General features: G+C 45.5%; 1 protein-coding gene across 3 annotated transcripts; it reads right to left on the reverse strand.

Moving 5' to 3' along the window:
- Positions 1-1,001: 1,001 nt before the first annotated feature.
- On the reverse strand, positions 1,002-22,053 carry FXR2 (FMR1 autosomal homolog 2). 3 transcript variants are annotated; one of them, XM_082372412.1, is made up of 17 exons: positions 14,171-22,053; positions 8,375-8,427; positions 7,931-8,024; positions 7,457-7,528; positions 7,197-7,345; positions 6,849-6,942; positions 6,257-6,373; positions 4,744-4,914; positions 4,462-4,540; positions 3,990-4,099; positions 3,669-3,755; positions 3,140-3,362; positions 2,746-2,943; positions 2,453-2,653; positions 2,263-2,358; positions 2,017-2,117; positions 1,002-1,698 (listed from the first exon to the last, which is right to left on the reverse strand). In XM_082372412.1, the coding sequence occupies exons 1-17, from the start codon at positions 14,249-14,251 to the stop codon at positions 1,603-1,605; spliced, it is 2,022 nt and encodes a 673-aa protein (XP_082228538.1). In that variant the 5' UTR covers positions 14,252-22,053; the 3' UTR covers positions 1,002-1,602. The 3 variants fall into 3 exon arrangements, with proteins under 3 accessions (XP_082228538.1, XP_082228539.1, XP_082228540.1); XM_082372413.1 differs by lacking the exon at positions 14,171-22,053 and adding an exon at positions 10,413-14,126; XM_082372414.1 differs by lacking the exon at positions 14,171-22,053 and adding an exon at positions 8,854-10,406.
- Positions 22,054-22,104: the final 51 nt, after the last annotated feature.

Raw genomic sequence — 22,104 nt, forward strand, 5'->3', positions numbered from 1 at the left:
TCCTGTTCTTCCCAGCCCCCAACACTCCCCCCCCAGGGGACCACGCCCCCTCCCCACCCAAGATCCAAGTCAGGCCTTCCAGCCCCAGTAGCTCTGAACAGCTACCCCTCCCTTCTTAAGCACTGGCAATTTAAAGTCAATGCCTTTGCACAATGGGATCAGGCATCGGGTGATCAAAAGCCCTCAGGCTCAGAGTTGTGCTGGGAGGGAGGTGAGGACACCCAACCCCCCAATCCAAACCCAAACCCTTTTCTGGTGCCTCCTGCTCCTCAAACCCCTGACCTGGCCCGGGGCAAAAAAGTCTGGCAGTCAGGAGGTAGGCAGGCCATTTTTGTTTCCTGAGGTGCTTGGGTGGTGATTCAACCCCTTTCCAGGTGAGAAAATTTAAACCCTCCCCACTATAGCCCCCAAACCTAGGTTTCTCCACTGCATGTTTTATCTCTAATCCTCAGAGTTGGGAGGCAGGGAGCAAGGAAGCCCAGGATGACCCTTAAGGCTGAGAGGTCAGTGATGTGGATGCTGGAGAAAAAGCCGGGATCCAGAGCAGAGAACCCGCAGGAATGAGGGCTGGACACCTAGGTCCCAGAGGCTGTCTTGAGGGAACCCTGCTCCCCACTCTGCCCAAGGCCCAGCCCAAGCCCCAGGCCTCAGGTAATCGGATTAAGCAGCCTGCCTTGGCTCTCAGCTCTTAGAAGGAACAGCTCCAGCTTTGAGCAGCCCTACCTAGCGCGCTGTGACTCAGGGTCTAGGAGTGGCCCAGCTCCCTCTACCAGCAAACCTGGGGGAGGGGAGAGGCAGCAAGGCACAAGCCACTCTCCTCTGGACCAGGAGGGTACCTGGGCCTGGAGAATTTAGGAATGTCAGAAATTCCCAGAAGTAGACCATCTTTGGAATGCTAGAGAAGCTAGGTGTGGAGATACAGGAAACAAGGGTCAGGGCAGGTCAGTCCTACACAAACAGATGGACCAAACTGGGCATAAGGAAGGTGCAGGAACCAGAGAACCATTTGGATTTTTTTATTCTCTTTTTAAATACTGTACAGTGAAAAATAAATACGCCTTCTCATCCACCAAAGGTTGGTCCCCCCTCCCCTGGGGGACCTTGTCACCCCCCTTCATACACACCCCTGGTTCTACTCCAAAACCTTCCCCATGCCTCCCACCCACTTATACCCTTACTATCCCCGTCTTCCACAGTGATGAGGCCCCAGAAATGGGGGGTACAGGACGGGAGGAGGGATAGCAGGGGAGCCCCCCTGAACTGTCCAATCTGGGTGGGTCAAGGAGCACCCTGCACCAACAGGCGGAGAATGGGGGTGTTCAGAGAGAGATTGGGGCATTAGAGGATAAAGGCACATCCAGTCTGATGGGGAAGGAGAGAGGCTCCCCTCACCCTGGGGGTAGGGTGGACAAGAGGGAGGGGGGTATGACCCTGTTACACACCCCTCCACTAGCTCCTGGAGGCTGGGGGGGACCCAAGCTGCTGTGCCACCCCCCGCCCCCCTAGATAAGAGCAGCTCCAGCGCAGGTCAGTTGGGCCTGTGAGGGCCATGGTGTTGGGCAGCAAGCGAGATGGAGAAGGGAGGGATGCGGGCTGGAGGGTTTATGAAACCCCATTCACCAAACTACCCAACTCCAGGGGGGCAGAGAGCTCCCCATTCTCTGAGGGGCCCTTAGGAAGCTTGCTGACAGAGTCACCCTGAGGGGGGAGTGGGAAAGAAAATGGAGAGGAAGGAAAGAAAAAGGTCAGTAGAAATTCAGGTAATGCCATTCCCTACCATCTAAATGCTCCAGGCATCTCCAGGGTTGGTCCCCTGTAGTCACTTTTACTGGGATCCAGAAAATGTGAACCAAATTCTCTTCTATTCAAACTTTTCACTATTCTAAATGCAGTCTAAACTCCATCAGACATGCCTTCTCTGCAATTTAATGAGAGATTTCTTTGGGAGTTTTCTTGTGCCCCCTACCCCAGAACAATAAAAAAAGAGGTGGGGTAAACTATATCTTGCTTGCCTACCTTCTGTCCTGAAAGAGAATCCTCTGAAGGTTTAGTGCGTTCCAGGGGTGGCCGCTGGCGGCTCTGAGACTTTGCTCGGGAGATATAGTCAGCCACAGTCACTGGGGAAGGCAGAGGACCAAAAGTTTCAGAAGGAACCCAGGTACCCAGCCCCTAGACACCCACTGAACCCCAACCCCTAGCTTTCACAGGACAGGAGGCATCCTGTTCTCTGAGGAAGTCTGCTGACATCCTGCGTGAGCTGACCTGGCTGACGGTCTCCACTGATCGAACCATCAGTCCGGTTACCACGGTTACGGCGGCGGCGGCTCCGATTACGACGCTGGGGTCTTGACTCATCTTCTGTGGGGCAGGGGAAAATGAGAGTTGTGCATCAATCTCCCATCCCTCAATTCTTGCCCAGTTCTGATTTTTCAGATCCAGGTACACCCCTTACCCAGGCCATTCTCTGTCATGCTGGGCCCGTCAGATTCCAGGCCTCCATCCATGACAGTCCTATCTTCATCAGTGCGACGGCGGCGGGAGCGGCGGCGCCTGGCACTTGCTGGGGGGGGTTCCCCAGGCTCTGAATCAACTGGGGGCTCTGGTTCGGATGTGTCCAGTAGGCTGTAGGGATTACTGTCTGGGTCCTTCAGCACTGGTTAGAGGAAGAAGAGGAGTTGGGAGTCAGGTGTCCATCATCTTTCCTTTTGGCCCACATTCGTGAACCCAGCTGTCTGCTTCTGGTACCTGAGCTAATTGATGAAGAGTTGTATCTTGAGGTGGGCCGGGGGGCAGGTGGGGGTCCCCTACCCCGGCCCCCAATCGGCCGCCTCCGACTTTCTTCCCCCCGGGTCGGGGGATCCCGGTCACCAGGCCCAGCTCGGTTGGGCTCCTCCCTCTTCTCTGACTCAGTCTCAGAAGCCGTGGATAGGTCTGAGATGGGGCCTGAAGAACACAGTAGGGTTCAAACAGGGTCACTCATCCTACCCCAGGATCCATCCCAGCCCCCAGGCTGGAAGACTCTCCCTCTCACTCCTAAGTCCCCCAGCCAACCACTTCATCTTCTCCATCACCCTTTCCTCAAACTTCCACCCAGACTTCTGCCTCCCACACACCCCAACACTGCTCGCCTCCCTCTCACCACAGGCAGGACCGCCTGTCCTCCGGCCCCGGCCCCGGCCCCCATAGCTGCCCCCATAGGTTCGTGTGGTGTGGAGGGAGGAGGAGGAGCTCTCATCAGTGGTGTATCCAGCCTTGTCACTGCCACCGCTGCCCCGCCCACTCCCAGGAGGGCGAAAGCCCAGCCCAATCTGCCGAAGCTGTTCATCAATTTGCAACCTCTCCAAGCGAAGCTGCTCCACCTCCTGGTTGGGGAGAAGATGGAGAAAAACAAGGAAGAAGGAATAAGTATAAGATCAATGAACAGTCTCTTTTTCCTGCTTCTCTGCCCTGACTGTCCCTATGGATCTGAACTCTCAGGAATGCAAGAAGGCTTAAAACAGGGAAAATTCTGGGTTCCAACTCCACAGCCCCAATTTTCCACCTAATGGTTTCTATTCTACTCAGAGACACAAACTGGGAACCACCACTTTTAACTTTATCCACCAGCATCCTTAGTCCCCTTGTACACGTGGATCTCTCCTCTCCCAGGCTTCTTCTGGCTTGGGTACCTGCAGGTAGGAGAGGTGATACTCCAGCAGAGCCTGAGCATTGCTGATATTCTCTCGGGTGCCAACAAATATGAAGGGAACCATTCCCTGGAGAGCAGAGGAAAGGACAGAAGGATTAGAAAGAGACTCAAATGAAGTATTAAGTCCACCCTGTCTCCTACAGAAGCCCACCCAAATGGATCTTTCTGGGCTCTACATCTACTAGAAAAAACCAAAGTTCCCATGCCCCAACCCCTAGAAATCCCATCTCTCAAGGGAATGGCTTGGAGAATAATCCCATCTACTTCTGGCAACCAATCTCTAGGTGTAGCTGCCCCATACCTCCTCCCTGGGGTTCTTCTTGTCATTATCACCTTCTACTCGAACCCTCACCACACCAGATTTATCCACAATCTCCTGGATCACTTTCCCGTTCTTTCCAATCACTTTGCCTGAATGGGTAAAGGAGGAATTAGGCCTTTTTTTTTTTTTTTTTTCCAAAGGAAAGAAGAAAAAAAAAAAAGGAAAGAAAGAAGAGTAAAAACAGACAAGATAAACAGTCTTCCAGCTGCTATATAAGGATTCTGTTTAATGATTCTCTTGCTTCTAAGCTTCTGGTGTGTTTTCACTGGACAAAATATCACAATCCCTAGAAATCTGTTCTCCCATTTTTGTCACTCCTACTACAGACTGTTTGCTCTGTCCTTGTGAAACTGGAAGTCCACAGGGAGGTGGCAAGCCAGAATCACTTTAGAGCATCTCACATCTGGTCCCCAACTGTATTCTCTTATACACATACACATCCCCAACTCACCAACCAGGTTCCTGGGCACTTGCACGGAGTCCTCAGAAAACTCAAGGTAGCTCCGGGCCTGTCGGCACGCCTCGGGAGTCTAAGAGAAGAGGAGTGGGGAGTCATTAATAAAACAGAGGACCTGGATCTCAAACAGTGATCTTCCTGCCACTCTCTGTCTTTGGGAAAATGTGCTGCCACCAAAGTCAGGGAGGGAGGTCAACACGACAGGTTTCCTTTCTATTTCACACTCTCTTCTTTCTATCCCCTAAGGGACCTAGACAACAGGTATCTTTTGCTGACCTCCCCATAGATGCGGAAAGTGCAGGTCTCTTCACCCAATTCGATGGCAGTCACCCCAGGTACTTTTCGGGCCTGCTGGATGTTGGCACCATGAGTCCCAATTGCTAGTCCCATCAGGTCCTCTCGCACTGTGAACTCCTCTTGGAAAGCTGCCGCCAGCTGCTTACTTGTCTGAAAAAAAAAAGGCACTGGACCACTGGACTATAGGAATCATGGAGAAATCTCAGAACACCTGTCCCAGATACCTGATGCCTTGCATAACTTAAATGAGAAAAGACTGTACGAAAGAAAGCCAGAACTACCTGGGAGTCCACTGACCACCAGGACCTGTGAAGAATTCAGGAACTTTTCATTCCACTCCTACCTTCCAAATACCAATAGCTTGGTGGGGAGGGGAGGTAATGATGGCCGAATCTGGGCTGAGATCCATCAAAGATCTGGATCTGGCTCTAACACTATCTGGTTGTGTGATCCCAAACAAAACATACTCTCTGTGCCTCTGTTCTGTCATCTGCTAAATGATTACACCTGACCTACCCCATTCCCAGACTAACAAGAGGATTAAATAAAGTTGGTATGAAAAAAAGGACTTTTCACAAGGTAAATGCAAGTGTAATGAACTATTTACCTTAACCAAACCAATATCAACTCCCAAAATAAAACCTGAAAAGTTGAACAGAAAGCAAGAGGTTGAGAAAAGCATAAAAAGAGGTTATGGTACACCATGCTACCACTTCATTTCTCAACCAGTCCTTAGAGGGATACCTGAGTACAAGGGCAGGAAAAGGGAAAGGTTCTGGCAGTGCCCTGAGTAGCATCCCTGGAGAAGTAAAGATTACCATGGTCCAGAATTTGCACAGGCTCCCGAAAAGATCAGTTCACTTGATAAAAAGGAAACAGATGTTCAAATACACACACACACATATATATATACCACCCTCATTTAGGATGGTATATTTCCTAAGGGAATCTGACCATCATAAGATGTCAGAACACAAAAAGACCTTGTAGAAACACTCACAATCAACTACCTCATTGTCACAGCTAAAGAAGAAAAAGCTCATTGAAATCAAGTTATTTGACAAAGCAAGACTTAGGATTGATTCCAAGTCCAGTGGTCTTTCCAGTGTACAAATGGTTCCCAAACATATCCCACAAAGCAGTCTGGTTCTCAGAGGTAATTTGGGGGCAGCCAGTGGAGGTAAGAGCCACACCCTCTTGCACTTTTAAACAGACCTGTTCTGATTGATCTGTTTTATGCATTGTGCTTTCAAGTAAAATTTCACTTGATCAAAGGGTCCCATAGCTTAAAAAAAAAAAAAAAAAGAAAAAAAGCTTGTACTAAAACATGATGGGGCTCTGCCATCTGGAGGAGTCTGAGATAAAATAGCAGACGCAGGTTTAATGGCCCAGAAAGACCTTAATGTCTGTTCACAAGAGCATGGGTGGAGGATGGGGTGGGAGGGGAGAAGGACAATACCAATCAGCAGTAAAAAGTGAAGCCAAAACTTACCTCGAGGTGCTTGGTAGCTTCTTCATTGCGGGACATGAGTAGCAGTTTGGTGCGCAGGCTTCGGAAATGCATATCACCCAGCAGGGATGCTCGCTTCACAGGGGCTTCTGTGGTTGACTGCAAAGAAACCAATGGAAAAGTCATTAAAACTGACTGACTACATTTTAGAGAAGAGCCAGGAACTGGGAATCAGGATGCCTGAGTCTCTGGAAAAGGGTGGGAGTTAAGAAACAAAGTTGAGGAACAGGAAAAATCATTGTCAGTCTCACAAGGGCCTACTAACTGGGTGCTTAAGGGAAGTGATTTTAAGTAGCAAGCGCAGGTGAGAATCATACTGTCTGTTTTTGAGAGTCCAAATATGCAAGGAAGGGTACCCAGCCCAGACTGCAATATGATGGTCAGGTTGAAAAAAAAATTAAGGTCATACATGAGAAAGACTAAGGAAAGGTAGGGCTAACCTGGGTCCACAGAGGTCAGGAGCAATAAAGTCCTCTCTGACAAATAAATATAAGCACATTTTAGCTCTTCTCTTCTTGCAAAGTTGTTAAAAGGGGAAAAGGGCTTAGGTGAAATTCAGGCAGAATAAACTCACCAGAATGAAGAGCTCACTATTTGTGATGTTGAGAAAGATGCAGTTTGCTCCCAATGCTTTCTTGAACTCTTTATGGACGTTTTCATTGGAGCAGCTACAGAGAAAGAGAACCATGCTCAGAGGGCAGAGTGTAGAGTACAGTTGAAGGGGAGAGAGAGAGGGACTGAGAAAAATAAGGACTGCAGTAAAAGAACAGGGATGAGGAAACAGAGGAACTGGGAGCAAAAGGGACTCTAGAGGGCCTAAGGAACACAGAACACTGAAACTGGGAGCGGAGGCTGGGACAAACAAGAGCAGAGACGAGGACCATAAAGAGGGCCCCCCACTCCCGACATCCCAAACACTCACGCCTCTCTCAGATCCTCAGGCACAGCCATGGTAACCTTGAAGAAGCTGCCTTTGGTTGCAAGGGGATTGGGATTAACTGGCCGAAGCCGTTCCAGGGTGACAATCTCATTGTAAGTGGCATCACAGGCAGCATATTCAATGACATAGAACTGGCAGAAGGAAAGAGAGAAGCTGTGGATGACCTGAGTTTCTATCTCCCACCTTTCTCTGACTAAAATATGTGTTTCAGCAGTTCTCCAAAGGCCTTGACAATCACTCACATCTCCCTTCATCATCCGCACCCGGGCCAGCCACCAGCCACAAGGTTCTTGCTCATTGGCTCGAGAATAAACCTGAAGAGAAGTTGAAAATAAAAGAGATATTGAGGACCATCCAAAAACATCAAGAATGGAATGAGCATTAAGACACTTGGGAGGCATCCTAAACTAAGATAAAGGAATCTAGAGGAAGGAGCTGCTAATTAAAATCAGAGAACACTGGATTTTAGATGCTGTTATCATAAATGGAAGAAAAGTGAATCTCCTGAAAACAGGAAGCTCCCTGAGAGCTTGACTGATCACAGCAATGATGGACAGAAAACTGCTGCATTTCACTCTTCCACAGGCTGCCTAGCTGGATGGAGGAAGGAGCGTGAACCAACCAGTGAGGAGCCTAGGGTACTGGTATCAGGGTAAGGGAGATGCAGAATCCTGGGAAAAGGGACATTTAGAAAAGGTGGACTCCAACGACCTTACCTCCACTTCATCCCCTTCTGTGATCTCCTTATTATAGTCAGCTGGAGGTGGTAGCCGGACATCCCCAAAAGGAATTTGTCTCTCACTCTGCCAGCTGCAAGGGAAAACAGTGATATGAAAGCTATTCAGGCTAGTGTGGTTGCCCGTTTCTTCAGGAAGAGGTTACTTCCTCCACTGGGCATTTTCCACCTTCCCTGGTGATTAGACGCTAAACTCCAGGCCCTGCTCCATAGTGGTGCCTTCCATCTCTTGCTAGAATCTAAATATGGAGTCAAATGACTCCCACTCTCACCATTTCCTCTCCTGGGATCCATATAAGTTGCCCACCCAAACCCTTGGCTCTCCCCCACCTATTATACATGCCTCATGGGACTCAGCCACCCCCTCTTCTCCACTCTCCTTCTAGGACCTAGTATGCTGGATTCTCTATTCCCAAGGTCTTACTTGTTTTCAAAGAAGATGGTGACAGAGTCTTCATGGACATCCTTCACAAAGCCCTAGAATGGATTTTAGAACAAAGTAAAAAAAAAAAAAAAAAAAAGACAATCAACCACCACCTCAGCCATCAAGGGAACAGACAGTTTTAGAGGGCCTTAAACTAGAGTTTTTTTGTTTGCTTTTCTTTTTTTTTTTCTTTCTTTTTGCCCGCACCTTGTGGCTTGCGGGATCTCAGTTCCCCAACCAGGGACTGAACCTGGGGCCACAGCAGTGAAAGCCAAGAGTCCTAACCACTGGGCCACCAGAAAACTCTTTTTTTTTTTTCTTTTTTTAAGCTAGAGTTTTAGATGGGGACACAAGCAATCTAAAAACAGGGCTAGAAAAAGCTGTATTGGTGAAGGAATACGAATGTTGAGGTAGCAAGAAATGTTGCAAAATCCAGAAATAAGATGAGACAGAAATTAAGTAGAAGGGAGAAACATCACCTGCATCGGAACAGCCGGGAAACTAGTGGTCTCCTACGGCTCCCACAGAGGCCTCCCTATCTGTCTGCCTCACGCAGTGCTGAGCAGCTTGCCAGAGTTCAATTAAAATACCAACAACATTCAGCAAAGCTAAGAATATCCCATGAGACAGTGTGAGGTTGTCCTGGAACACCTAGAGGACATCAGGATCTGCCAAGAGAGAAAGGGTCTAGCTCCTAATACAGCAAGAGGCCTGAGCGAACTTGGTGCCTTGATGCCTGGGTCGTAAGAAAATAATCAGAACACTGGAGAAATTCAAAACAAACACAACTTACGAAAGGAAAAATTAGGATTTAAAAGATGTGAGGGAATTCCCTGATGGTCCAGTGGTTAGGACTTTCACTGCCGTGGGGCAGGGTTCAACCCCTGGTCAGGAACTACGATCCTGCAATCCTGTAAGCTGAGCGGTGTGGCCCAATAAATAAATAAAAGATGTGAGATTTCTAAATGCTAGGACACTGCTAAGAATTTGAAAAGAGTAATAAAATTTGTAGAAGACCCCAAACTTCAGATGATGACAAGGGAGAGGAACAGGGATGACTGAATAGCTGGAATCGCTGGTCTACCTCCTATTTTCTCTCTCTCTCTTTTTTTGGCCAAGGCAGTGAAAGCTCTGAGCCCTAACCACTGGACTGCCAGGGAATTCCCCACCTCCTATTTTCTGTCTTCACTGAGGAAGCCAAAGCTATGCGTTCAATCCTGTGCTCCCAATTTTCCTACCTTCTCTCCTGTTTTTCACATTATCAAAATTAGCAATCCCTAATTTTGAGTAAGTCCAATTTTTCAACTTGTTCTTTTGTATCTGAGCTTTTGGTTTTATATCTAAGAAATCTTTACCTAATGTCCTTGTCTAGAGTTTTATAGTTTTTATTTTACATTTAGGTCAATGATCCATTTTGAGTTAAATTTTGTATATGGTGCCAGATACAATCAAACTTCATTTTTAACCTATGAATATGCACTTCTTTGAGCACAATGTGTTGAAAGACTATCCTTTCTCTACTGAATTGCCTTTTCGCTTCTGTCAAAAATCAGAAAATGCAAACTAATGTATAATGACAAAAGGCATTGGTGGTTGGTGGAAGACTTTTGGGATTGATAGAAATTGTGGCGATGGTTTGTTTTATATGTATGTCAAAACTTAACAAATTGTATGCTTTAAATAGGTGTACTTCATTGTATGTCAATTATGCCTCATTAGATTTTTTTAAAAATTAGGGGTTTCAAAAAGCTAATATATGAAGAACTATTCCTGAGCTTTGCAGGAAGGAACAAAATATGAGCTTAGGAGAGAAAACACCAAAAATGTACACTTGTGTCACTCCCACCTCAGAGAACTGATCAATCATAAACACTTAATACACTGTTTTTTCCTTAAATCTAAACCTAAAATTTCACTCTTGATACCAGCCATCTTTCTCTTCTTTCGGGAAAGGATCTTGTTATGGAGTCTTACTACTTAGAGCCTTACTTCTGCCCAAGGCATTAGTACTCCTGGTACTGCCTAGCCTCTTACTTACCCATGCTTTAGCCTTCTCTGCCATTCCCTTCTTCGGTAATATTTTTTCCACTCTTCATTCAGCTCCATAAATACCCATTCCTACTCTTCTCCACTCACATCTTCTATTTGCCCGAATCCCTCTCTTCCCTTTTGGGTTCTTCTCTTAGCTCCTTTTTTTTTTCTTTCTTTTTCTTCTTTTTTCCTTAGTTCCTTTTTAAGTGTCCTCCTCTTTTCTTCCTTTATAAGGATTTCTCTAAACATTTCATCTAGCCTCTACAGCTGACTTTATCCAATTCTTTATCCAAAACGTCTATCTCTAAGCTTTAGAAACAGTTTATCAAGAGAGAGTTAGCTATTTTCAAAACATTTCAGGGATGAGATAAAACATAGTGGAAGAGAATCACCTGCCTGCCTCTTTTGTGAAGAGATCCCCACTCCTAGATACACTCATTCACAAAGGATATGTCTAAAGCTCTAATCCAATTCTCCTCCAACATGTCAGGGTTGGCCCTCAGGCAGAGGTAGCAACATTACCCTGGTTTTTCAAGCTACCATGATCCCAAGGCAGAAATGCAAAGCTCAGAATGGAGTTTTCCCTCACATAACTCAGCAGTTCAACTAAACGTCACTCATTCTTATACTTCTAGGGTCTTTTTCCTTCAAAGATTCTCCAAAACAAGCTTTCTCCTCAACTTCACATTCCAAGTCAGTCTCTGCTCCTTAATTCCACCCACATTACCCCAGTATTTTTCCTCCAAAAATACCAGTGGTATAAAGTGAGCTCCTAGTTCTGCTCAGTCCATGCTCATTGAGAAGATAAGCAGAGGAGGGCAAGAGCAGTTGAGTGAATCTCTAGAAGGCTACCTAGATCCAAAGGATAACTCAATTCAATTCAATGGCCAGGGCTTATGGAGCTTTGGCTTATAGAGCCTAGGACTGGACAGAGGAAGTGAGAGTCCTAGGTTCCTAAGTACTTCACTTTCCTCAAATTACAAGATACAAAATTAGGTCCCACCTTCAACCTATCTTCTAGTCCTGGGTTCTCAAAATAAAGGAGGGAGTTCTAGAAGAAAATCAGGAAGGGTCTGGATAAAAATCACGTGTTGAAGGTGAGGATGCCATATTCCTTAACAAAGGAATTGGAATTGGGATATCCAGGTAAGGTCTGGAAAGTTGGATGACTGTGCCCTGGAAGGTGAACAGATATTTCATTTGGGAGAGCACCGCTTAGAGAACAAAACACATTAAGTTCTGACAGAAAAGGAAGAGCTGATGGGATAGCTAAATGATAACTTAGATCCCAGATCTGACATTTGCAGTTCTATCCTGGAAGAAGATCAACAACACTAGGACCCAATTCTGAGAGGGATGAAAAGAACCTTCCCAAATTTATAGTTCTAGAAGCAATGTAAACACTCCTTGAACCACACTGAAGTTTGCTGAGTCATGAATATTAAATCAGCAGCAAGGACAGATTGGGCAAGTATCTATATGGCACTGAACGTTGAAGAAAGATTAGTCTGAATTTAAGGATTTACTGTTGTTTTCAACTGAGGCATTGGGCAGAAAATGCTAAAGTGGCCAGGACACAAAATCCACATTACCTGGCTTCCAGCTCAAGTCCAAACTCTATTCTCTGATTCAAAGCATCCTAGCCCCAATTCACTCAATCAAGTCTATCACTGCCATAGCCCACAGGAGAAAAGAGAAAGATTCAGAGACACATTTTCTGTTGGACACTTATATGTGGAAAGGGAAACATGTCCCTTCCCAGCAGTCTCACACAGTTAATTTGAACTGGATACCAATCTTTCCCAGCTGTGTCTGACTCCCATGCTTCCTAGAACAAAAGCAAACATCATATCTTGATCTCAGGCTCAGTTTAAGAATCACTTTTCTTAGGGATGGGAAGGACCCAGATGAAGGACAAGATACTGTGGGAAATGAGGCTAAAATCTTATGAGGAAGGGTATTTCAATAAAGGTAATGCAAGTTTGGGGGAAAAGGATGTAAGAGACAAATGCACTCTATCAGAATCAGAAAGGAATTAAGAAACTTTGCCAAAGAAAACAGAAATGCTATGGAGGCAGGCTAGAAGAAAAAGTCCCATGAGTTAGGAAAGTATGCAGAAAAAAAATGACAGAAAGAATCAGCTGGGAGCTTCCTTCTTCCATCTTAGCTGGGTAATGGAATAGGTAGTTTCTGGGTACTACACAGAAATATTAGGATAAAAAGCTAAAGACTTATATTGAGAGGTTAAGTTAAGATAGATGTGGGTACCCACAGGCACTGAAGAATATAAAGAAATCTGGCGAGGGAAGTAAGGCAGAAATGAATAGGCATTTAGAATGGGTCAAAAATGACTACACTGAGCTTACCAGTCGAAGTTGGGGCAGAAACCTACTCCAAGGGCAAATATGAGACCCTTTCCAGTTATAGCAAGATATGACTTCACAGGGAAGGAGTTCAAGAAAGTCATTTCCAAGGGCACGAAGGTGGAGAGGTCTATTATGGGAGGAAAGCCTTGAGGGGAAGTGAAGGAAAGGGGGTTCTTCTCCTCACAAGTAATGTTATGATAAGATAACTCTGCTCTTGCTCCTCAGGGTAAAATGAGAGAAGACAGGAATCAGGAAAGTCTCTGAGACAATTCCAGGCATAAAGTCCAAAGAGGTTCAAAATAACAACAGTCACATAAAGAAAAATTCCTGAGGGGCAAGAGGGGTCTCCCTCTGGCTTATTCTAAATGGGAAAAAAATGTCCTAAAAAATAAGATTCAGAACAGATTTAAAAGGTGGTAATAAAAGGAGTTCTAAAAAACCCAATCCTGGGCAACGGGGGAGCTGAAGTAAACAAGGATCTTTTAAAGATAGTCTCCTTCTCCTTTAAAAAAAGGCTAGTGGATTCCCAAACTGGGCGAGTTGGCCAAAAGTCTTCTAGAAGTGGAAATTCTTAAGAAGAAGATTAACAGATGGAATCCTTGTGAGATCCCCTTTTAGAGATCAGGGATATGAAGCTTACACTCCTCAAGATGAAGAAACTGTATGAATGATCTAAATGTATGAGGTCAAAGTGAGATGACAAATACAAAACCATCCCTGGGTAAAACAGTAGACCAGCTAGTCTTGGAATAAAGGGGTGGGGTGAGAGACTTGAGAAAAGGTGCCACCTTATGGCTATGAGGCAACTAGACGGCTACAGCCCAGAGTTCCTGAGGTCAAAGATACTAAATGTCATAAACAGATTCTGACCGTTTCTCCTTGGGGTGGGAACAGAAATATAAGATGAAAGTGGGGTGAGTCTTCCAGAGCCAGTAAGCAGAGGCCTCTCCGAGGAAGATGAAAAGATCTAATATGGGACGGCCTTCCCAAGGGGGTAATAGTGGAGAATAAAGAGAATTCTCCATGTGCTTGGACCGTGGGGAAGACGTGATTCAGATCCAAGGTAGATCTTCTACCAGAGACAGGAAAAGTCAACGAGACGCTGGGTAAATGGGGTCTCTTCTGGGGGGTTGGGAGGGGAGCTGAACCAAGTACAATAATGCCCTGATGCTCAATCCCGGAGATGCGGGTAAAAGCAGGTGTAATAGAGGGGTCAAAAATAAGAGGAAGGGGTTAACTTCTAGAGGTCTCCCCCCAGGACGGCCGCGAGTGGGAGCGTGGGTCTAAGGTTCTAAGGGTCAGGGCTTAGCTCCAGAATGTCGATCCCGCCCCACTCTTCCCTGCTCTGGCTGGAGGGAGGGGGCTGAAGACCGCGTCCCCGGCCAGCGCGCCGCCTCACCTTGTAGAAGGCCCCGTTGGAGCCGCGCACCTCGACCGGCAGTCCCGGCTCCACATCCCCCCCAGAGGCCAGGCCGCCCATGGCGCCGCCACCGCCTCCGACTCCCCCGGCGGCGGCTGCAGCAGCGCTCTGAGTACGGGCCGGGCCAGGTCCCCGGCGTCTCCCCGGAGGAGGAGCCGGAGGGGGAGCCGCGGGGGGCGGGAGCCGGGCCGGCCCCACGGCGGCCCTGCCACAGCCAACGAGCAGGGGGCCGGGGCCGGGCCGCTCCCCGTCCGCCGCCGCCGCCTTGGTCTCCGCCACCGTGAGGGAAACGGCCGCCGCCGCCGCTGCCTTCGTCACCTCAGCTTCCGCCCGCCGCTGCCTCAGTCCCGGGACCCGCTGCTGCCGCTGCCGCTCCACGGCCTCCACCTCCCCCTGCCGCCGCCGCCGCCTACTGCGCAGGCGCACCGGGCACCCGCCCGCCGCGCGCGGGCCCCGAGGGCCAAGGCGCAGGCGTCAAGGCTGGCGACCCAGCTCGCGCTGGCCAGCGCATCAGGGCTTCCACACTCCTCTTCACTCTCTCACGCCCCCTCCTGGTCGCTTACTTGCGCTTGCGCAGAACCAGACTGGTTCTCTTTCCTCGCCACCCCACCTCTCCACGGCCCCTGTCTCTTCCTTTTCCCGCCCCACAACACTGAGAGCTAACCAATCATGGGGAGGGAGGGACGGCGCTCACTCAATCGGATTGGACTTCTGATGCTCCTGGTCAGACCACACCCACTTCACCACGGTGCGCTCCAGCAGGCTTGTACAAGTTAGGGATGGGCATGCGCCTGAATGATTGCTTGGTCACTTTCCCCACCTTTGTCTTTCTTGGTGCGCACGCTCCGAAGGAAAAAAAAAAAAAAAGGAGTTGTCGAAAGGCAAAAAAAAAAAAAAAAAAAAGGGCCTGGTGCGCATGCGCTGGGCTTTACAGTCCACAAGGCGGACTGGACTCTCTTGAGCCTCTGTATCTCTGCACAATGCGGTTTAAGAGTCACGTTCTTGCCTTGAGAAGATTCTGGTCATGCATACAAAGAAAGCTTAAAGAAAGATTTCAAGGCAGTACCGAAAGGCAAATGCAACTTAGCACAAGATTTGATATCTAAATGCGGAGAAAATCCAAAAGAGGAAAAATTGTTACAGAGAAAGGATAGTGGAGGGGAAACTTAGGATTCGTAAACTAAGATAAGTAAGAAATTTCGATAGAAGTGAATAAAATAGCCAAGAAGTTAGGATCATGTGTTGTGCAGTAATCATTTAGCAAATATTTATTTAGCCCTCACTGTGTTCCATCCACTGTGGTAGGTCGTAAGGATACAAAGACAAGATGTGGTCCCCAAAACAAGGATTTTATAATATATTGGGGAAGGAGCAGACAAACACATTTAAACAAGTAAGTGCATGGAGTTCATTTGAACATGGGATAAAGATAAGGACTAAGTTTTGAGGGAATCCCAAGGAGACGAACAATGGTCAGTTGTTCTTCAGAGTGATAGGGAAAGACTACTGCAGGGGAGGTGATGCAAATTGAGATTTGAGGGATAAATAGGCATTTGCTAGAGGAAAAGTGCAGTAAGAGTATTCTTGAGAGAACAAGAACTACAATGGTGCAGAGGAGCAGAAAGAACATGTCCTTTGGGGAACCACAACTAGTTCAAATAGCGTTTGGCTTGAAGTAGGGAAGCTAGACTGTGAAGGACTTGTAAATCAGGTTAAGGAAAATGGTCTTCACTTTATCCATACTGGAGAGCCACTGAAAGATTTAAAGCAGTAGTATAATGTAATAAGATTTATGTTTTACAACTGTGGGGAATAGATTAAAGAGAAAGGGCATCCCAGAAGGCAGTGAGAGCTGTGAGGAGCTGTTGCAGGTGAGGAAGATGCTAAGGACCGCCTTGGATTAGGGCTGTGGGCAACAGAGGTACAGGTTGATTTGAGCCTGTTAAATTTGCAATAGAATCAACAAGAATTGGTGATAAGGATGGGGTGGAGTCAGTGAAGAAGTGGGAGGAACACAGATTTCTACCTTGGATTGCTGAGTGCATGGTGATGCCAGTCATGGAAGAGAGAACATACGAGAAAAAGTTTTGGAGGAGAAGTTGATGAGTTCAATGAGTTTGATTGTGCTCTTTGAGTTTGAGGGTCCACCATCCAGGTGGTCATGTTCCCTTGTCTTCAACAAACTTCTCTTTCAGATCCCAATTTAAATATAATTTCATTAGCCTTCCATTATGCCCACACTGGTTTAGGTCCCCTGCCTTACACTGCCAAAGCATCCCATACTCCTTTGTGGCACACATCATGGTTGTAATTTTAATCATTTATCCAGCGTCTGTCTTCTGCCATCACACTATGAGTAAGCCCTATGAGATCAGAGACTGGGTTCCAGGTCTGTTTGTCCCCAGCATTGTATACTCAGTACTTAGCACAGTTCCTGGCACGGCAAATATTAACTGAAGGAACCAATGTCTTGTAGGTCAATGGACACACAAGTGTGTGGCCCAGGAGACATCTGGGCTAGAGAGGTGAATGTGAGAATTATCAGTGTATTAGACATAGTTAAAGCTATAAGAGAAAATTAGATGTCTAAAGAAAAGTGACTTAGAAATGGATTGGGTCCATGATAAAACTCTCAACTACAACAGTATTTAAAGGGCTGGCAGGGAATTCCCTGGTGGTCCAGTGGTTAGAACTCCATGCTTCCACTGTAGGGTACCGGTTGGATCCCTGGTTGGGGAACTAAGATCCCACATGCCGTGCAGCGTGTCCAAAAATTAAACAAAGAAACAAATAAATAAATAAAGGGCTGGCAAAAGAAGAGGTGCCTTCAAGAGTGCCTGAGAAGGAACATCAGTAACGAGGGTAGCAGAAATAATAAAAGGGACTAGACTATCAGCAGTGATTCTGATAAGGAGTAGGGAGGGAGAATTAGAGAAATTAAGTGGGACAGATTATCAGGAGTGCTGGCTGTCAGACTAAAATGTTTGGGTTTGGACCCTTAAGCAACAGGAGTGGCTGAATTTTGTCTTGGAAATGGCACCATCATCAATTTCCAAGCCTCTGGCAGCAACAGTCCTCTCAGATTTGACTTTTGCTCTTTTTCATCTGCTTTAGTCATTGTTCATTCAGGCCAAGGATGAGAGTGGGAAAAGGGGGAACAGCATTTCAGATGGGGAAATGGCATGTACAGAAGGCCCAGAAGGGAGACTACAGTGCATTTGAGGTACTGGAAAGAGTCTAACATGGTCAGAACTGACTTGCTGGGGAAAAAAGGCTGGAATAATGTTTCAGATAATGGGGATTTGGGCCAGAGCCTGGAGGGATTAGCCAGAAGTTTGGACTTTGTGCTGACAGCAGTGGGAGCTGTGACTGGATTTTCAGCCAACTTGCCTTTAGGTGAAATTGCCTGTAGGTGAAATTACTCTAGCTGGACTATACAGAATGTGTCAACAGAATGCCCCAGCTTGCCTTAGGACTTCTTTTTCTTTTTTTTGGCCGCACCGCATGGCATGTGGGATCTTAGTTCCTGGACCAGGGATCGAACCCATGCACTGTGCAGTGGAAGCACGGAGTCCTACCCACTGGACCGCCAGGGCAGTCCTGCCTTAGGCCTTCTAAATACACAGAGAGATTGAGAGAGGAAGATAGAAAGATGGATAGATTGATAGATGGATGGCTAGATAGATCCTGAAAATGGGGATTAAATGAAAGTTTACAGATTGAATGTTGAGACTTGTCCCAGACTCCCTCTTCACCCAGCTCTGAGATTACCTACAACCAGGCTTACACCCTCCAGGCAGGAGTTTGGAAGCATCTTCTCTGGGAAATCTAACCAGACAAGGAAAAAGACCTAATGGTACTGACATCAGGGGTTCCTCAAGGAAATGGCCTCATGGCTCACCCTATAGTAAAGTTCACGGTCCACATGCCCCCCTACATCCCATACAGACACATTCACAGTTTCCAATCAGTACCTTAGTGTCCCGATCTTAAATATGAGCAGACAACTGAGAATTACCAGACATTTGAGGAAAGCCTTTAAAATGAAAGATGGAGGCCAAAACAAAGAAAGAAAGTTTAGAAGAAATACAGACTACACAAGGAGAAAAACATTTTTTAAAAAACCTATGATGAATATTCTCAGATGAGAAAAGAACATATATCCATGAAACAAAAACAGAATGTTTTTAAAATGCAGAGAATAAGAGAGCTCTTAGAAATTAAAAACATGAGAGCAAAAATAAAAATTCAGTAGAAGGAGGTATGTAATGTACAACATGATAAATATAATTAACATTGCTCTACGTTATATATATGAAAGTTAAGTTCTCATCACAAAAAAATTTTTATTTCTTTAATTTTGTAGCTATATGAGATGATAGATGTTCACTAAACTTTTTGTGATAATCACTTCATGATGTATGTAAATCAAATGATTATGCTGCACACAAACTTATACAGTGCTGCTATGTCAATTATATCTCATTAAAACTGGAAGAAAAATAAATAAATAAAATCAATTAGGGAATTTAAAAAATTTCAGTAGAAGGGTTGGAAAATAGAAATTAAAGAAATCTCCCAGAAAGTAGAGCCAGAAAATGAAGATGGGGAAAAAGGAAAGAAAAAAAATTTTTTTTTTAATTATAGGATTAGTCCATGGGATTCAACATCTGAATAACAACAAAAGTTCCAGAAAGATCACAGAGATAATGGAGGGAGAAAATCATCCAAAAAATAATAATAAAAATTTTAAATGTTTCCATAACTGAAGAACGTGAGTTTCCAGATTGCAAAGACCCACTGAGAAAACACTAAGACATTTCCATGGAAGATTTCAGAATTCTAGGATAAAGAGACGATCCTAAAAGCTGCGGTTGGGGAAAGAGGGAAGGAAAATAAAAATAAGCTTCATACATAGGATTCAGAATAAGAAAAATTTCAGGTTTCTGAACAGCAATACAGCAAACTTTCAGTTTCTGAAGCTTGAAGACAATGGAGAAATGCCTTCAAAATTCTTAGGGTAAATTATTTCCAATCTAATATTTGATACCCATCCACACTGTCAATTAAGCACAAGAGCAGACCAGACATTTTCAGACTTGTAAGATTCCAACAAATTTACCTCCCAGGCATCCTTTCTCAAGAAGCTCCATCAAAATAAACCGAGAAAGGTGAGTACATGGGTTCTGGGAAACAGGCTGTCAAGAGAGGGGCAAAGGTCCCTAAGATGGATGTGAAAGGGGACTCCAACAGTGCAGCCTAAAGATCAGACTGTGTGCTGGAGCAGGTCTAAGGGCTCCGTGAGAAAGTTCTTCAAAATGAAATAGATCAAATTCCTTACGTGTTTGTATATTCTTAAGAAGAGATTAACATAACTAGGGGAGAATTGGGGGATAAATTAGAGTACACAGAAAACTAAGCAAATGAATAAAGGAGACAAGGCAAGTATTAATTTCAGGGAAAACAAAAATGATGCAAGAAAGAAAAACACCTATAACAATCCACATGGCTCAACTGTGAAGAGCATTTGCATAATCATAACATGTAAACATGAAACACAGATCCATCCAGAGTTATGATATAATATTGGAAGGATGGGAGGATGGGAAGTAGGGATGGGGTGAAAGAGGGGTTGGAAAAGAGGGTTAGCAATGGGAGGTCAATACTAGTGCTCGAAACAAACATCAAGAAGTAGCAATAACTGGACTTCCCTGGTGGCGCAGTGGTTAAGAATCCGCCTGCCAATGCTAGGGGACACGGGTTCGAACCCTGGTCCGGGAAGATCCCACGTCCTCGGAGCAACTAAGCCTGTGTGCCACAACTACTGAAGCCCACGCGCCTAGAGCCCGTGCTCCGCAACAAGAGAAGCCACTGCGATGAGAAGCCTGCGCACCGCAACGAAGAGTAGCCCCCGCTCGCCGCAACTAGAGAAAGCCCGTGTGCAGCAACGAAGACCCAATGTGGCCAAAAAAAAAGTAGCAATATCTGTATGCCATTTTGAATTTGAAATATGAAGGTGAATACAAACCCCCCCCCCATAACAATACTATTTAAAAACTCAATTGAAAGTGATTGACTCTGAAGAGCTAGGGGAATTGGGAGACTACTGTTTTCTTATATAGGTCTTGTAGAGATATTTGACACTTTAAATAGTATACTGTATATCTATGATTAAAAAAAAATAACCCCATGGAAGGGGGGTAGTTACAGAAGGAGGCTGGGAGATCAGTTAGGAGGTTATAGCAATTTTCAAAGAGAGGTGATAGTGGAAGTGGGGTTAGGGATGTGGACAGATTTGAGAGATATTTTAAGTTATCTCTATTCTTTCTTTAAAAATCCCTCCCCCTAAATGCCCTCCCCTCTGTTCTCCCTGGAATGGCCAGAACCCAGGTGATTTTCAGTCCATTCTAGTCAGCCCCAGCACTTAATAGAATCACCCTACAGGAGGTTAATGAAGTGATGAGTGGGTGGGAGACCATGGGGTGGCTGCAGAATGGATTGATGCCGGGGTGCAAAGACACCCTATGAAAACTGGTAAGATCTGGGTCAGGGTGAGCGAATAACAAAAAAACAAGTGTAAACTCTGAAAAGCAAAGACAAAACAGGACGGGGGCAAGATACATTTTGGAAATATTGTTTCCTAGTTCATAATCTTTTCTTCTGCATTAGTATTTAAAGTTTTATTTATTCATTTTTCTGAAGTACTACATGGGTGAGGCACAAAATTCAGAAGATCCAAAGTGGCATGGGGAAAAGTCCCCTTCCTTCCGTTACCTGGACACCCAGTTCCTCTCCCTGGAAGCAACCACTCTCTGCTTGTTTGTGTGTCCTTCCAGAAATAATTCATTCTGAGTTAAGTTTAAAAAGTGCCATCAAAAGATAACTTGTTCATGTTTAAAACATATTCATCCCTGCCAGATTAGATGAGCCAAGGGCATGAAACTGGATTCTTCCTGCTCCCATCTGTGGAAGGGGCAGACAAGCTTCATTATTTCTCAATCAAGTTTGTCCTAAAGGCCCATCTGTTGTAAACTCATTTTAAGGGCCCAAAACTGGCACCACTCTGGAAGAATTTGGGCCTTTGAAGTGTTGTTTGGCTGAATTGTATTTTTTTTTTTTTTGAATTTTAAGATGGATCTTCAACTCTCTAGGCTCCACTGATCCTGTGTTTTACAATTTACACATTTATGTTACCTGCTTGTCCACTTTCAGTGTCTAAATTATGACCATTTAACCAATGGTTCCTCCACAAAAGGAATAATATGTTACCACTGAAAGTGATGATGTGTTTAATAACTTAGGAAGATGTTTCTGATTTATTGTTAAATGAAAAAACAGGTTGCAAAAGAGTTGATCCCATAAATCCCCACATACTTAACTAATTATATGTATATATGTACATTGAAAAAATCTAAGGAATCAGTACCAAAGGGTTAAGAGGAGAGATGTAAGTAAGGCTATGGATTTTATTTTTATATGTCCCTTCAAACTTCTCTACAACAAACCTGCATTACTTGTATAATAAAATATTATGAAAGTAGGAAATGAACCTGTTTCCCTTCTTGTCTCCATGGGTCCTAAAGGTTTGTTTTGGTTCTGCTGAACTGAAAATAAAGGCTTTGTGACTTTTGAAAAAGAAAAAGCACTCGCTAGCTGAGCGGATTTTTTAAAAAGTTGGGGCCAGTGGTCCTTCCCAGTGTCCCTAAAATGCCGCCACCAGGTGGCAGCCTGTTCCATCTGTTGAGTCGGTGGGCCTGCCTCAGTCTCGGATTCCACACAGCCCAGTCCAGACACTGGAGGCCTTTGTCTGGGTCCCAAACCTGACCAACAAGTCTGATATATATGCTAGAGGCCAGAGCCAATACTCTGGTCCATTGTGGGTGAAAGTCATCTTAGGCCCACTTTTATCCCCA

The sequence above is a fragment of the Balaenoptera borealis genome (genome assembly GCF_965194805.1).
Source record: "Balaenoptera borealis genome assembly, chromosome: 20".
Taxonomy (NCBI): domain Eukaryota; kingdom Metazoa; phylum Chordata; class Mammalia; order Artiodactyla; family Balaenopteridae; genus Balaenoptera; species Balaenoptera borealis.